The 17,387-nt window shown below is 45.9% G+C and overlaps 1 protein-coding gene across 4 annotated transcripts in view; it reads left to right on the top strand.

The window, feature by feature from the left end:
* LOC138246420 (beta-1,4-galactosyltransferase 3-like) overlaps positions 1-17,387 on the top strand; it is a 204,244-nt gene that overhangs the window by 57,302 nt on the left and 129,555 nt on the right. For all 4 annotated transcript variants that reach the window (XM_069201025.1, XM_069201026.1, XM_069201027.1 and 1 more), the window contains 2 exons: positions 6,827-7,062; positions 12,918-13,105. In XM_069201025.1, coding sequence (XP_069057126.1) covers positions 6,827-7,062; positions 12,918-13,105 — 424 coding nt within the window. The remainder of the gene's footprint in view (positions 1-6,826; positions 7,063-12,917; positions 13,106-17,387) is intronic.

The raw sequence follows: 17,387 nt of genomic DNA, 5'->3' as shown, positions 1-17,387 counted from the left end.
GGTTCCACTTCTACTACTACTACTCCAGTTAGCACTGGAATAGCCAGTCTCCAGGTGGGATCAACAGTGTGCCCAGAGCAAATCAGGGTTCACACTGAAGCTACCTTAGTTTCTGAGGGTGGGGTGGACTTAGCCACACTAGCTGCCTGGCCCCCTAATATGCAAAAATACAGGCAGCAACTCTTAATTAATGGGACTAGTGTAGAAGCCCTGAGGGATACAGGTGCCAGTGTCACAATGTTGACAGACCAACTGAACTGGTGTGTGTCAAGAAAAGGGCACAGTGCAAGGCTCAGGGTGAAAAAGAGGTGTTGGAGCCTGGAAGAATGGCCCAACCCTCCAAGAGAATATGAAAGAAGACTGGGGAACCAGCTTCAACACAGAAAAAGAAAAATAACCTCTTTTCCCAGAAAGAAGTTCTGCCCTCTGATAGCAACTGAGCCCATGGAGTTGGAACCTTATCAGGTTGAACTCTAAGGCCTAGGGGGACCCACAAGGGAACAGCTGGGTAAGGGGCAGGAAACCTGTCCCTCTCTTGAAGGCCTTAGGCAGCAAGCTGCTGAGGAAACCAAAGGAAAAGTCAGTGGAACACACAGGGTCTATTGGGAAGATGGACTCCTTTACACTGAGGCAAGAGATCCCAAACCTGGTGCCACTAGGAGAGTGGTAGTGCCTAAGGAGTTTAGGGAGTTCATTCTGACCTTAGCCCATGACATTCCACTTGCTGGGCATTTGGGATAAACCAAAACATGGGAGAGGTTAGTCAACCATTTCTATTGGCCCAACATGTCCCAGAAAGTCGAGGAGTTTTATGCCTCCTGTCAAGCCAGTGGTAAGACAGGTGGCCATCCAAAGGCCCCCCTCATTCCACTTCCAGTGGTGGGGGTCCCCTTTGAAAGAGTGGGAGTGGACATAGTGGGTCCACTTGAACCTCCCACAGCCTCAGAAAATCAGTATATCCTAGTAGTAGTGGATCATGCTACTAGGTACCCTGAAGCAATTCCCCTTAGGTCCACTACTGCCCCCGCAGTAGCCAAAGCACTCATTGGTATCTTTACCAGAGTGGGATTTCCTAAGGAGGTGGTTTCTGACAGGGGTACCAACTTCATGTCAGCATACCTGAAGCATATGTGGAATGAGTGTGGGGTGACTTATAAATTCACCACACCATACCATCCACAAACCCATTGGTCTTGTAGAAAGGTTTAACAAGACATTGAAGGGCACTTCAGGACGGATGGAGTGGCCCTTACCCAGTGCTAGAGAGAAAGTCAGGTCACCTACCTGGTAGACCTAGGCACTAGCAGGACCCCAAAAGGGAGATCATGTGAACCGCTTCAAACTCTTATATGACAGGGCAGATGTAAACATGTTAATGGTTACAGATGAGAACCAGGAAGTTGAGAGTGAACCTCTCCCTGATCTCCTCTCCACTGACCCTAAAGATGGCTCAGTAGATGGAGTGATCTATTCAGACACCCTCTCTGGCCAACAGCAAGCTGACTGCAGGAAAGTCCTCCAACAGTTTGCTGAGCTCTTTTTCCTAACCCCTGGTCAGACACACCTGTGTACCTATGATGTGGACATGGGAGACAGCATGCCTCTCAAAAACGAAATTTTTAGACAGTCTGACCAAGTTAAGGAAAGCATCAAAGTGAAAGTCCCCAAGATGCTGGAATTGGGAGTCATTGAGCACTCTGACAGCCCCTGGGCTAGCCTTGTGGTCTTAGTCCCCAAACCTCACACAAAAGATGGCAAGAGAATGGTGAGGTTTTGTGTGGACTACAGAGGACTTAATTCTGTCACCAAGACAGATGCCCATCCCATTCCAAGGGCAGATGAGTTAATTGACAAATTGGGTGCTGCCAAATACTTGAGTACCCTTGACTTGACAGCAGGGTACTGGCAAATAAAAATGGCACCAGGAGCAAAAGAAAAGACAGCATTCTCTACACCTGATGGGCACTATCAGTTTACTGTGATGTGCTTTGGCTTAAAGAATGTCCCTGCCACCTTCCAAAAGTTGGTGAATCAAGTCCTTGTGGACCTGGAGACCTTTAGTGCAGCTTATCTTGATGATATTGCTGTCTTTAGCTCCAGCTGGCAGGCTCACCTGGTCCACCTGAAGAAGGTTTTGCAGGCCCTGCAAGTAGCAGGCCTCTCTATCAAGGCATCCAAATGTCAGATAGGGCAGGGTACTGTGGTTTACTTGGGACACCTTGTAGGTGGAGGCCAAGTTCAGCAACTCCAACCCAAGATCCAGACTATTCTGGACTGAGTAGCCCCAAAAACCCAGACTGAAGTCAGGGCATTCCTTGGCTTGACTGGTTACTGTAGGAGGTTTGTGAAGGGTTATGGATCCATAGTGACACCCCTCACAGAACTTATCTCTAAGAAAATGCCCAAGAAGGTAAACTGGACTGTAGAATGCCAACAGGCCTTTGACACCCTGAAACAAGCTCTGTGCACAGCACCAGTTCTCAAAGCTCCAGATAACTCCAAGCAGTTCAGTGTGAAGACTGATGAATCTGAACATGGGATAGGGGCAGTTCTGTCCCAAACAAATGATGATGGCCTTGACCAGTCTGTTGCTTTCATTAGCAGGAGGTTACTCCCCAGGGAGCAGCGTTAGACTGCCATTGAGAGGGAGGCATTTGCTGTGGTCTGGTCCCTGAAGAAGCTGAGACCATACCTCTTTGGTACTCCCTTTGTAGTTCCGACTGACCACAGACCTCTCAGATGGCTAATGCAAATGAAAGGTGAAACTCCTAAACTGTTGAGGTGGTCCATATCCCTACAGGGAATGGACTTTATAGTGGAACACAGGCCTGGGACTGCCCATTCCAATGCAGATGGCCCTACCAGGTTCTTCCACTTAGAAAATGAAGACTCTCTTGGGAAAGGTTAGTCTCATCCTCTTTCGTTTGGGGGGGGGGGGGGGGTTTGTTGTGTGAGGAAATGCCTCCTTGGCATGGTTACCCCCTGACTTTTTGCCTTTGCTGATGCCAAGTTATGATTTGAAAGTGTGCTGGGACCCTGCTAACCAGGCCCCAGCACCAGTGTTCTTTCCCTAAACTGTACCTTTGTCTCCACAATTGGCACAACCCTAGGACCCAGGTAAGTCCCTTGTAACTGGTACCCCTGGTACCAAGGGCCCTGATTCCAGAGAAGGTCTCTAAGGGCTGCAGCATGTCTTATGCCACCCTGGGGACCCCTCACTCAGCACATACACACTGCTTGCCACCTTGTGTGTGCTGGTGGGGAGAAAAATTACTACGTCGTTCTGGCACTCCCCTCAGAGTGCCATGCCAACCTCGCACTGCCTGTGGCATAGGTAAGTCACCCCTCTAGCAGGCCTTACAGCCCTAAGGCAGGGTGCACTATACCACAGGTGAGGGCATGTGTGCATGAGCACTCTGCCCCTACCGTGTCTAAGCCAAACCTTAGACATCGTAAGTGCAGGGTTGCCATAAGATGATATGGTCTGGAAGGCTGTCAAACACGAATTCCACAGTTCCATAACGGCTACACTGTAACCTGGGAAGTTTGGTATCAAACTTATCAGCACAATAAATGCACACTGATGCCAGTGTGCACTTTATTGTAAAATACTCCCAGAGGGCATCTTAGAGATGCCCCCTGAAAACATACCCGACTTCCAGTGTGGGCTGACTAGTTTTTGCCAGACTGCCACACACCAGACATGTTGCTGGCCACATGGGGAGAGTGCCTTTGTCACTCTGTGGCCAGAAACAAAGCCTGTACTGGGTGGAGGTGCTTCTCACCTCCCCCTGCAGGAACTGTAACACCTGGCGGTGAGCCTCAAAGGCTCAGCCCCTTTGTTACAGCGCCACAGGGCATCCCAGCTAGTGGAGATGCCCGCCCCTCCGGCCACTGCCCCCACTTTTGGCGGCAAGGCTGAAGGAGATAATGAGGAAAACAAGGAGTCACCCCCAGTCAGGACTGCCCCTAAGGTGTCCTGAGCTGAGGTGACTCTTGCTTTTAGAAATCCTCCATCTTGTAGAAGGAGGATTCCCCCAATAGGATTAGGGATGTGCCCCCTCCCCACAGAGAGGAGGCACAAAGAGGGTGTAGCCACCCTCAAGGACAGTAGCCATTGGCTACTGCCCTCCCAGACCTAAACACCCCCCTAAATTCAGTATTTAGAAGCTCCCAGAACAGAGGAAGATAGATTCCTGCAACCTAAAGAAGAACAACTGCTGACCTGAAGCCCTGCAGTGAAGATAGAGACGACAACTGATTTGGCCCCAGCTCCACCGGCCTGTCTCCCTACTTCGACGAAAACTGCACCAGCGACACATTCAACAGGGACCAGCGACCTCTGAAGCCTCAGAGGATTGCCCTGCATCTAAAAGACCAAGAAGCTCCCGAGAACAGCGTCCCTGTTCAAGAAATTGCAACTTTCTGCAACAAAGAAGCAACTTTAAAGATCCATTGTTTCCCACCGGAAGCGCAAGACTTTCCACTCTGCACCCGACACCCCCGGCTCCACCTGTGGAAAACTAACACTACAGGGAGGACTCCCCGGCGACTGCGAGCCTGTGAGTAGCCAGAGTTGACCCCCCTGAGCCCCCACAGTGACGCCTGAAGAGGAAATCCAGAGGCTTCCCCCCCTGACCGCGACTGCCTGTAAAAAGGAACCCGACGCCTGGAACCAGCACTGCACCCGCCGCCCCCAGGACCTGAAGGACCCGAACTCCAGTGCAGGAGCGACACTCTGCCTAGCCCAGGTGGTGGTTACCCCGAGGAGCCCCCCCTGTGCCTGCCTGCATCGTTGAAGACACCCTCCCGGTCTCCCCCTTGATTCCTATCTGGAACCCGACGCCTGTTTGCACTCTGCACCCCGCCGCCCATGCCGCTGAGGGTGTACTTTCTGTGCCTGCTTGTGTAATCCGTTCCCCCCGGTGCCCTACAAAACCTCCCTGGTCTGCCCTCCGAGGACGCGGGTACTTACCTGCTGGCAGACTGGAACTGGGGCACCCCTATTTCCATTGAAGCCTGTGTGTGTTTTGGGCACCACTTAGACCTTTGCACCTGACTGGCCCTGAGCTGCTGGTGTGGTCACTTTGGGGTTGCATTGAACCCCCAAAGTTGGGCTACCTTGGACCCAACTTTGAACCCTGTAAGTGTTTTACTTACCTGTGAACTTAACAATTACTTACCTCCCCCAGGAACTGTTGCTTTTTGCACTGTGTCCCCTTTTAAAATAGCTTATTGCCATTTTTGTCAAAACTGTACACGCTGTTGTGATTATTCAAAGTTCCTAGAATACCTGAGTGAAATACCTTTCATTTGAAGTATTACTTGTAAATCTTGAACCTGTGGTTCTTAAAATAAACTAAGAAAATATATTATTCTATATAAAAACCTATTGGCCTGGAGTAAGTCTGAGTGTGTGTTCCTCATTTACTGCCTGTGTGTGTACAACAAATGCTTAACACTACCCTCTGATAAGCCTACTGCTCGATCACACTACCACATAATAAGAGCATTAGAATTATCTCTTTGCCACTATCTTACCTCTGTGCACGCTATTTCTTACTTTGAAATAGTATATAGAGCCAACTTCCTACACGCAGCCTTTGGGGCAGGGGACCATTCTTCAGAACGCGGATGCGTTAAGTTTCTGGGTCCAACATATCAGAGTCTGGATTTTGAGAAGGCATGTCAGGACAGGATTACTCTCTGGTTTGCCAGAAGGACGCCAAGGCCTATTGTGGTCACCCACCCTATCAGAGGTGTTAGGGGAATCGTCCCAGTCCAAAGAATCTGGAAAAGATGGAGGAAAGGAAGCGCCTTTCAAAGTGTCTGGAGTTGGCACCTGCAGATCAGCATGGGAAGATTGGGATTCCATGAACACCTTTTTAAGGCAGACAAAAGCGTCAAGATCGACCCCATGGTCATCTGTGCATTTCCGTTTAGGATCTGAAGATGGTGCCAATGGCTGCCTTTGAGGTAGGGGGCCAGAGGCCCAACAGAATCCTCCATCAATAGCACTGAGCCTCCATGCTGAGAATTTTCTGCTCCAAGGGCACCACTACTTGAGATCCCACTTTAAGCATAAATGCATCCATGATCTCACACATTCTTGTCTATAGGGAGGTAGGTAACCTCGTCTTACTCCCAGTACTCCTCCGAGTCATGCATGGTGACAAGGAATCCCTTAAAACTGTAATAAGAGGGTAAATATGGCTGGGCACTTCCCAGGTAAAATCTAAATTCCCTGAGCTAACTATAATATATGGGCTCTGTAAAGGCCCTGGGACAGTTGCACCCAAGAGTCAATTGGTTTCGAAAACTTGTGATTGAAATGGCTGCCTAGGTCATTTCCCAACAAGAAATAGAATCTTACCCGAAACAGGTTTTCTGTCTTCAGACGGTGGCTCTGCTTGGAACTAATATTAGTCACTATACGGGCAAAAGGAAAGGCAAAAACCTTCAAATTCTTTCAACTTTAAACCTTATGTGAACGAGTTTATTGTACATAAAAGCAGAGAAAAATTCCATTAGCTGTTGTTTTTGTGGACCCCCTGCCTTCTGACGTCCTAGGTAAGTACCTACTGTGCCTGCACTAACCTTGCGCTGGCTGTATCTCTCCTCTTCAGAAAGGCAGCACCACAGAGAGGGTATATCTTCATTTCATGTGTCTCCCGTTGACCATCCCGTAAGTAAAACACAAGAGGTCACTACGCTCTAGTGTTAAAGGATGTGATTCTCTTCTAAAATCATTCTGGTATTAGACTTGTAAAACTTGCTTTGTTACAGTTATACCTGCACTTTTTAATGAGATGCTTTTTTATGTTAGGAGGACCGTTCAGAGTAACCTTTCCCGCTACATTGACCATGGATGATATTGTGAAGAAAAATCCTTATGTGACTGAAGGTGGAAGATATAGACCCCCAGATTGCATTTCTAGCCACAAAACGGCTGTCATCATACCACACAGAAACCGAGAAGTACATCTGAAATACCTTCTTTACTACATGCACCCCTTTCTGCAGCGGCAGCAGCTGAACTATGGAATATACATTATCCACCAGGTGAGTTTCTGTTACCAGGCTGTTAACTTATTGTCATGAGTGTTTATATAAAAAACATCTTTCTGTAATGGGATCATTTATTGGAGCAGTTCTGTTGTTTAATGACCGGGTAAAGGGCCGGCATCCCATTTCCCTACACAAATGCAGCCTTCTCGCCGTTGCTTTTTGAGGGACATCAGTGATTGTACGTTGTCCATTTTAAGAAACATAGGGAACTCTACATATGACGGTTTCTGCAGATATAGATTTCCACCTACACCTGGGTGGAAATTTCCACCTAGGTAGTATTCACGAATTCCAAACAGAAATCTCCCCCTGTAGTAGGATTCAGGAGTCTCCAACCGCCTTGAGAAAAATTACAACTCGGACATTACTAGTAGTAACTTCACAGCAGAATTTCAGATCTACGCCTAAAAGCAATCTCCACCTCTGCTATGGAAATATCTTTTTCACCTTACCACGATCGCACATACCTGCTTCACACGAACGCTGCAGACACATACATTCAGCCCACACTGTGGGCGCTTCCTTCTTAGTTTTGGACTACGTGACCCTGTGGATACAAGGAGCATGATCCATCCTTTAGAATAAAGACCACGCACTCGAAGAATAGGAAGCTAGCTGAGGAGGAGACAGATGCTGGAGTTAACTTTGTAGAGCACTAAAGGAAACTACTGGGTGTTCCCTCATCTGTTGCGAGTGGGGTGGAGAAGCTGGCCATGTCGCCGGAGTTGACACTCCTCAGCACATTAGAGATAGCGGTGCGAACAGTAGGGAACCTGAAAAAAAACGCCAGGACAAGGGCAGTGTTAGAAAGGATCAACCTTGTCCCGCTGAAAGAGCACCTTGTATGGAGGGTTGCATCTACGTCAAAGACATGATACGGGGAGCAGGAGGGCTGAGGCAAAGATGATGTGTCTGTTGCAACCTGCACAGTCTGGGGGATGCATCGTTGACCTCTGAATTTGTTGATGCTGTGTCCCCAATGTGCGGCTTCAAACCCTTTCCAATGAAGGCAGTACCTTGTCATTGAGCCATGTAGCTGGTGATGCGCTGGGGCTGATGGCGATGTGCGGCTCAGGATCGAGGCAATCAGCTATGCAAATTTCTCAGCACCCGCGTCAAGGAGAGATGCAGCGTTTCTGATCAGCGCAGTGACAGCGATGCGTGGATTTTCTCAGAACAGTTGCAGAACCCACTTGCAAAGTTGGCACCTCTTGGCAGGACTCACAGATGGCTGATTCCAGGTGCTGTTAGAGAGTTGCAGGCAGTCTTTGATGTCCCTGAGACTGCAGAAGAACAGGAGGCAAGCCAGCAAGCCCTTGGAGTCACTTGGGTCAGGAATTGTAGAGATTCAGGTCTAGTCCTTCTCATTACCAGGCAAGTAGGAAAGCAGGCAACAGGCAGGCATAGCAAAGCAGGAGTCCAGCAGGTTCTGCAGAGTGATAGTCGTTTCAGCAGCACTGTATTCCTTCCTGGCAGAATTTTGTCAGATCCAGAAATGTACTGATTCGGTGGAGTTTGTGGACCAAGTACTTGTATCCAGTTGTGCCTTTTGAAGTGGGGGACGACTTCAAAGAGTGGCCTTTGAAGTTAACAAATTCTCACGCTTCCTTCCCTGGCTCCAGACACACCACAGGGAATTGTGTGGGGACAACAGCCTGTTGTAGTTATCAGTCTTTTATTCGGTGTTTATATGTTAATGTGGTGTATCTTCATCAAACACATCATATGTATGATAGTAGATCCTCTTAACCTAAAGGTGACCACTCTGGCTGCAGATCCGCTTCTATGGTCTTCATGTCTCGCCAAGCTTTGAATGCATCTGTGCTACAAAAACCTTTGTGGGAACTGATTGAGGATAGAAGAATACCAAAATTGGTCCTTTTACGGTAGTAGTGTACTGAGTCTGAGATTAACTTGCCCACTCAGAACTCTTCAATTTGCATCCTCTTGTTTGCCCTGGAGTAAGGACCCAACCTTCCCACAAGCTGGTGAGCCTGCTAACTGTCCTGCTGTGACATGGCTTGAGCAGAACCGGACCTTGCTGCTGGATGTCTGGGTGCTAAGGGGAGTTGTGGAATTGAAGTTTTGTGTTATGGATTTTCAGCACTATAAAATCGTGGTCCAGTCTTCAACAACCAACAGAAATATGGCTTTGCCAGATGTTTGGTGCTGGTGAATCAAATTAAGAAGAGTGGCTTTAAGGACAGTGCACTGTAGAAATGAAAAGTAGGATCTTTGATCTCACCAAAGCTGACCTAATGGCAGTATAAATGCTACCATCAAACTTATTTTATCTGCATTGACTTTCCTTTTGACAATGAATGCCTGCCTCTCGTGGACCAATACTTTAGTTTGATACACTCAGCTGCTTTCAATAGTGGTTTCCTGGATTGATCAGAGAAATACTAGTCTAATGATGTCCTGGCTCTGACTTGTGCAAGTCTTAATGCTACTTTGATTATACTGCGGTGATGTGGAGGCAGTAGTGAACTAGGATGCTCTCCATGTTCCACATGAGCAAAATGATTGTCCATAGCAAGGAGAAAGACAGCTATTCTAATGTGCTCTTATAGTTGAAGCAGCTCCTCACACAGTGAAAACTAAGAGGAATTGGAGGAAGCCAACAGCCAAGGAGATATTGCAGACAAACTGTGGACCGATGTACACATTTGTAATAGTACAACAGTTTGGGAACTGGAAGGTCGCTCAGATGATTGGTTGCTGACTTAAAGATAGTGGTAAGATAGTGACATTGTGTTATACTAGATTGTTTTAGGCAGTTAATGCCAACAGTTTCACAGTGGACTATAGAGCAGGAGTTCTTTATTGAGGTAAGCTCCTTCTTTTTTTTTTTTTTTTTCTTTTTTCTTTTTTTTAAACAAATGTTTTTACGTAATTTTTATATCCAAAAAAGGTGCATTAGTAATACACAAGCATACCAAAGTGCTTGTGAACGGGACCGTGCCAACATAGACAAGGTATGACACTGATTAGATCATAAAACATTTAAAACACCCCGTCCACCGCCCAAATCAAGACCACAGTCAGTTGATAATTTGTCACTTAACATGAAAACCCCCGCAATTCAGTACCACATCTGTATGTAATCCCTGGTGCTCACCTTCTTTACAGTGATGCTTGGTGTCGATCTTCATCCAGTACCTGCAGGGAGTAGTGGGGGTAACCAGCGGCCCTAAATCTTTCTGAACTTACAGGGGCAGTCCCTACTGGCGTACATAACTTTTTCTGTCCCCATATACATGTCCTTCTTCTACTCCAGTAAAGTCAGGCATTCCCCTGCACCCCAGTGTCGAGCCAGATCCCTTTTTGCCACAACTAGGCCCAGACTACAAAACAAAAGTTTAAATCTGGAGAGGTCAGCATCGTTTGGGATCCTTAGAATGAACTTGGATTAGAAGGAGATGGGTTCACCCAAGACTTTGCCTAACTCTTCAGTGAGCTCCTTCCAATATCCCTCATTTTGTGTACATTCCCAAATTGCTTGGCAGAATGTTCCCTCACACACTCTACAGCACAAACAGCGCAGTGTTGGGCCCTCCCCATCCCATGCAGTCTTTTCTCATCATAATATACTATGTGGAGGATCTTAAACTGGATCACCACTTTTCAGAGGCTGGTGAATGCAGTCCTCCAAGGTTTGGAAGCCTATAGTGCCGCTTATCTGGATGATATAGCTGTCTTTAGCGCCACCTGGGATGCCCACCTGGTCCACCTCTGGTACGTTTTTGAGGCTCTGCAAAAAGCAGGCCTCACTATCAAGGCATCTGAGTGCCGGATAGGGCAGGGGAAGGTTCTGTATCTGGGCCACCTGTTAGGTGGAGGCCAGATTCAACCACTGCAGGGGAAGATCCAGACTATTTTAGATTGGATTCCCCCCTGCTACACAGACCCAGGAAAGACCCTTCTTAGGCCTCACTGGGTTCTACAGGAGGTTCATTAAGAATTATGGCTCCATTGTAGCCCCTGTTTATGACTTCTAAAAGGATGCCAAAAATGTTTTATGGACAGCTAGCTGTCAAAAAGCTTTTGAGGACCTCAAGCAGGACATGTGCTCAGCACCTGTGTTAAAAAGCTCTGACTATTCCAAGAAATTCATAGTTGAAACTGAAGCTTCAGAGGTAGAGGTTTGGGCAGTTCTCTCACAGCTTAACGCCGAAGGCCTGGATCAACCAGTTGCTTTTATAAACAGAAGGTTGACCCCCAGAGAGAGGCGTTGGTCAGCTATAGAAAGGGATGCCCTTGCTGTGGTCTGGGCCTTGAAGAAGCTGAGACCATACCTGTTTGGCACTCACTTCATTGTTCAGACAGACCACAATCCCCTTCTATGGCTCAAACAGATGAAAGGAGAAAACCCCAAATTGTTTAGGTGGTCTGTATACCTACAGGGAATGGACTATACAGTGGAAAATAAACCTGGGAGTAACTACTCCAGTGCAGATGGACTCTCCAGATATTTCCACTAGACAGTTAAGACTCATCTGAGCAAGGTTAGTCTTCGCTCACTGGGGGGAGAGTAGTAGGAAAGTACCCTCTTTCTTTGCATGCCTAAAAGGAAATCAGTGGCGCGTATCTTTCAAATCTTTCCTCCATTTGAGGCACCTGCAACGTGATAAAAATGCTTGCACTACAGGTTGACAATTCACCATTTGGACATTCAGAACCTGATCAGTTTTTTTTTTCTAAGTCTATTTCAGTGTCTGTAAAAAGTTTTGTCAAACATCTACTTCTGAAAACATACATAGAATACCTCTTTTGCATATATTTCTGTACTTGTGTTTTGTATTTGAATAGTATTCATTCTTCCTGTGTTAACATGATGTGCTCAGATACATGGTATTTTATTATTGATGCAATAGTATTCTGTATACTTAGTTGTCAGTTAAGTGGTGTTGGCAGAGGGTCAGCCAGCACTACAGAGATCGTTACTAAAACTTTGTAACCCCCAATACACAGTTGTTCTGGATCCCATACCCCAGCAATGCTGCCACTGGCTTTTGAAGAGAAGACTGTGTAAGTCAAGTCACAGGTGGTACTTGGGGATGTCTGGTATATCTGGTGCGTCTAAGCTGTGGTGCTGAATAAAGGGTATGCAAGAGGGCTTACTCTTACCAGGACATGACTGGCAAGCATCACACTAGTCAAAAGCATCAGCTGCCTGTCACTTGCACTTTTTCCTCTGTCGGGATTTTCCATCATTGGTGGGCAACAATTGGAATTGTTGCTGTCAACTAAGGGACATCTAGATCCCATTGATTAGAGTTGGAGCATTACAGGACCATCCATTGACTTTGGTCTAGTCGACTAGGTCAAAGAGCATGAGGCTTCCTCAGACAGTATATTTTTACATTATCAAGCATCGTAGCAAGTCCTCTTTTTCTTCATTTAGGCTTCTCCTAGACCTTTGGTGTAAAGGAGAGATCAATTCAGTGTGCTGGCCCTGGATTTTGAGATATTGGATAAGTAGGCGGAGCATGAATTTGGATGAACAAACATTCCTGCTTTACAAACATTCACTAGCATATCTAAAGCATAAGTATAGTGAATAAAGCTGATGTCTGTGTTGGATGGTGTCTGCCGCACGCATTTAGGTAGAGTGCTTCCTTGCATATTTCAGTTGTAACAAATGTAAGTATGCCTATTTTCTATTGAAGCTGGGAACTTAATGCTCCTTTTTATTTGGTGTTTTACTAAATAACTCCTCTGTGAATCAGATGAGTAAAACTCTCTAACTTGGATAAGTGTTCTTGCATTTAGATGTGCATATATATACTGCTTTAAACTCCAAGTTTGTGATTTTTATCTTCTTCAATATCTGCTCCACTCCACAGGCTGGGAATTACACATTCAATAGAGCAAAGTTGCTGAACGTGGGCTTCAAAGAAGCAATGAAGGAGGAAGACTGGGATTGTATGTTCTTCCATGATGTAGATCTTATTCCAGAGGATGACCGCAATATATACACATGTGACAAGTTTCCCAAGCATGCGTCCATTGCCATGGACAAGTTTTTATACAAGTAATTTTTCTTTTTTTCCCTTTTTTGTAAATGTAAAATGTTTTAATTACTTTAAACTAACTTACCCTGCATAATTCCATCCCATTTCAAGAACAGTTGGCAAGAAAGTCTGATCTACCATATAATGATCGCTAAGCTGGCCATCTCTGAGCGAGAAGTTTGGGAGCTTGTTCTAGCCATTTATAGAGAATATACTTACATTAATTAGACTCACCAAAAACGTTGTTCTCAGTTACGGGATCCTCATTGTATGAAATCCTGTGGAATATGTATACTGTGTGTTCATCAGCCTTCCAGAGCACTTATTAGGAAAAATCGAAAATGACGCAGCCAGCCTTTATTTCTTTGTATGTGTTTTCCCAGAGTGCTAAATGCTTACGAAAAAGCTATACTGCCCACATTAAACGCAGCAACACATAAGTTGCTCATTTCCCCACTGTATGATTTTTCATTTTCTATTCTACAATGCTTTGTGTTCTCCTTTCAGTGTTAATATAGTAAGCAGATAGTACAGAGTGCGTTTTTTGCTTTTGGACAATAGAACAAAAGTTACTTACCTACAACTATGGTTTTCTATGGTTTTCCATTGTTGTTATCTCTCATAGATTAACATGGAACCCACAATCCTTCTCGACGAAGGCTGCCCTGCCACCAAGATCTTTTAGCAGTTGTGCTTCAAAATCTTATGTATAGTGGTCACTGGAGAAGGTGATGTTCATTTTGCTGTCATGCTGTATGCTGAACATTTCAATGACTTTATTATGCTTCAAAGTGAGTGTTTAACCTAAATGCTCTGTTTAGCTTTCCACTACTATTTCAGAATTACCAAAGTATTTTCCAGCTCAACAATTAAGAATGATTCAAGCATGTTAATCTATGAAAGATACACATGCAGTTTCCAATAAGTAGCTGTTCGAAGCATGGGTTACAGTAGATGTACATGCTCTGTATATGTCTGCCATCTAATTTTGGGCTCGGATGTTTGCAAGTTTTTCTTCAAAGAAGTTTTTTGAGTCACAAGAAATATAGTGGCTCCTCCCTTGCCTGGCTGTGCATATGGGCACAGACTACGTGTTAAGTTTTTTTTTTTTTCTTTCTTCGCATTTGTATTAAAAAATGCACGGCCAGGGCCCCGAGCTCAATAATGTATTTGTGCTTTTATTGGGACCCACCCAGATTTGGAAGAAACATCCTTCTTCATCTTCCCTTTGGAAGAACGTCTTCCAGAGACCAATCTGCCATCAACTTCTGAATACCAGGGCCTCTGCCGCCTTCAGGGTCTCCCGCCTCTCTTCTTCAGCTTTCTGGTGGACAGTGTTCATAGGGTGAAGGAGCGGATGCCCGTTAAGAACTGCCCTCTGTTATGCAATTGTTCCATAGACCAGCCAGTACCAGATGTATAATCATTCTTTCCTCTGACCACAGGGACACCAGATGCGAGACCTGCCTTGGTTGACTGTACAATGAAAATCTATCAGTATTGACTGGAGAGATGGGCACACCACAAAATGCAGCAACATGCTTCTGACACCCAGACACTTCTGGGGAATATTCTTCCCTCAGCTTTGAAGAGAGGAATCTGGCCTTTCGGGCATTCTGCCTCACAGGCCATCCTCTACCCCAGAGGCCATTTTCTCCTCCTCCCTGACTCTGACTACAAAGATATGCAGGCTTCATTTGAGTCCAAGAGGCCGTGAATAGAGGCATAGCACTGCTCTTGAGGAGGTCTGGAGTCAAGCCCTTTATCAAAGACCCAGCCCTCCAGAGCTCATTATCTCTCTCTCTCACTGGTTGGTACCAACCGAAACCCTGGAAGCCTGTATCACTCTTAGCCATGGGCATCGGCCATCAAGCACAAAGGACCTTCACATGCCTCCATACCGGCGCTGAAGCCACCCTATAAACTCTGATGCAAAGAGCCCCCTCAGTGCCGAAGCCATTGCCATTAAAGACACTGTCAGATCTGAAACCCCATTGGTACCCAAACCATTGGCGCAGATTATGCTTTCTGTGGAGGGCTTGGACGACTTGGTGCGACCAATCCTTGACCGTCAAAAATGTCTGTTTATCCATCCCCCATATCAACAAGATCTCCACAAGGCCGCCTCCCAAGCATGCAGAGGCTCCACCTTGGAAGAGGAAGCAGACTGTTGTAATTCAAGATGGGCACTAGTAAGCAAGTATCCAGATAGCCAGTGATGTAACTATATGAAGAAGGTTTATTGCTGTAGATTAGTCTTAGCTATAGGAAATGTAAGTAAGATGGTGAATAGTAGCAGCCCCACCAGGAGCATCATCCTTGCTGCTCAGCCCACTCTCACCAGCTGACATTCATTCCCATCACGCACACATCCACATACCATTACATCACACTCACACTGCTTGAGCAGCAGGGAACTAGTAACTAAAGGCAGAATGCATAGAAACATTTCAGGTCACAACACATCTCCTTTCCTTGGAGAAAACAAATTATGGAAATAACATCGTCCTTTAACATAAAGACCAATAGATGGTAGTACAAATTTAAAACTAAAAAAATCAGTAAATAATAAGGACTAAAGGTGGAAATAAATGATACGGTCCTAAAATGCCAGATACAGTGATAACTGTATAATGCAATTCAATTACGTTCAGCTCCTTCTGCACACTCAGTAACAAGGAAATACATAAGAATACTAACACCCACATTTGCCACTGTCAGCAACACACTATAACAGGGAATTGCTACAAACTCATCAACACAACACCACTCATCCCCTTTTGCGGCACACTATAACAAGGGTGCAACATACTCAACAATGCACCAGTACTGTACACGACCCTGTAATGCTGTAATGCAACACTAGGGTACACGGCCCTGTAATGCAACACTAGGGTACACGGCCCTGTAATGCAACACTAGGGTACACGGCCCTGTAATGCAACACTAAGGTACACGGCCCTGTAATGCAACACTAGGCTGCACGGCCCTGAAGCGCAACAACTAGGCTGCACGGCCCTGCAGCGCAACAACTAGGCTGCACGGCCCTGCAGCGCAACAACTAGGCTGCACGGCCCTGCAGCGCAACAACTAGGCTGCACGGCCCTGCAGCGCAACAACTAGGCTGCACGGCCCTGCAGCGCAACAACTAGGCTGCACGGCCCTGCAGCGCAACAACTAGGCTGCACGGCCCTGCAGCGCAACAACTAGGTTAAACCACTCTGCAATGCAACACTAGGGTACATGACCCTGCAGCGCAACACTAGGATGCTCAACTCTGCAACACAGCACTAGGATGCTCAACTCTGCAACACAGCACTAGGATGCTCAACTCTGCAACACAGCACTAGGATGCTCAACTCTGCAATGTAACACCACAGTTCCTGACCCCAAAAGCATAACAATGAGGTACAAAACGCCACAACACTACCCTTAACACTCAACACCATTCTGCATCAATGTATGCCACACACCTTACATGATCAGGGGTAAAAGACCACATACCCTAAATCAAGCATGGCATAGTACAGCAAAAAATACATTTGGGCAACACATTTAGCATGGCATAGATAAACATACACTTATGCAGCAAGTTCAGCAAGACATAAATAAAAATATAGGTAGGCAGAAAGTTCAACATGGCACTAATAAAAATATACTTGGGCAGCAAAGTCATCATGGCATAAATAAATTACAGCTTTGCAGCAAATTGAAAACGGCTGTCGGACAAATGCTGACATGGCAAACCATACTAGATGGCACAAGACTATAACCACAAAATAACACTTTCAAGTCCTCGGTGAGTGACCTCTCACCCAAAATTCCTCTCGAACCTCGGATATCTGGAGACACTTCATCAGTTTTTTCTGAAGCATAGTGAAATATCCAGTCAGATGGTTGAAAATCTTGTGTGACATAGAGTTCAATAGAACTGAAGTTATTTTTTTTTAAAATAATTTTCCCATAAACTGCCATGGTGATCTCCTGCACCCTGATTAAAAAAAATTCCTTACTTTCTTAAAAGAAGTGGTGCTCGAAGAAACGTTTTTTTATTTTTATTAATCAGGGTGTACGTGTCCTCTAATGGTTTGAGCACCAGATGTCAATTCTTCTTCAAATGCGGTTCCGTATTGCTTTTGCCAAGTTCCCGGGTGAGTGCTAAAGTGCGTCCCCGCTACAATCTAATTTCTGTACAGCACGTGTGATAATTTTCACCAGCCATCTTACACTGTAATTCTTTAAGTGTCCTAGTCTTCCTGCCTGTGACGTCACCTCGTAGGCTACACATGAGTTCCTTGCACT

This window comes from Pleurodeles waltl, chromosome 7 (genome assembly GCF_031143425.1).
Source record: "Pleurodeles waltl isolate 20211129_DDA chromosome 7, aPleWal1.hap1.20221129, whole genome shotgun sequence".
Classification (NCBI taxonomy): Eukaryota; Metazoa; Chordata; class Amphibia; order Caudata; family Salamandridae; genus Pleurodeles; species Pleurodeles waltl.
The sequence above is the reverse complement of the archived record's forward strand: the minus strand, read 5'-3'. Positions and strand labels throughout refer to the sequence as shown.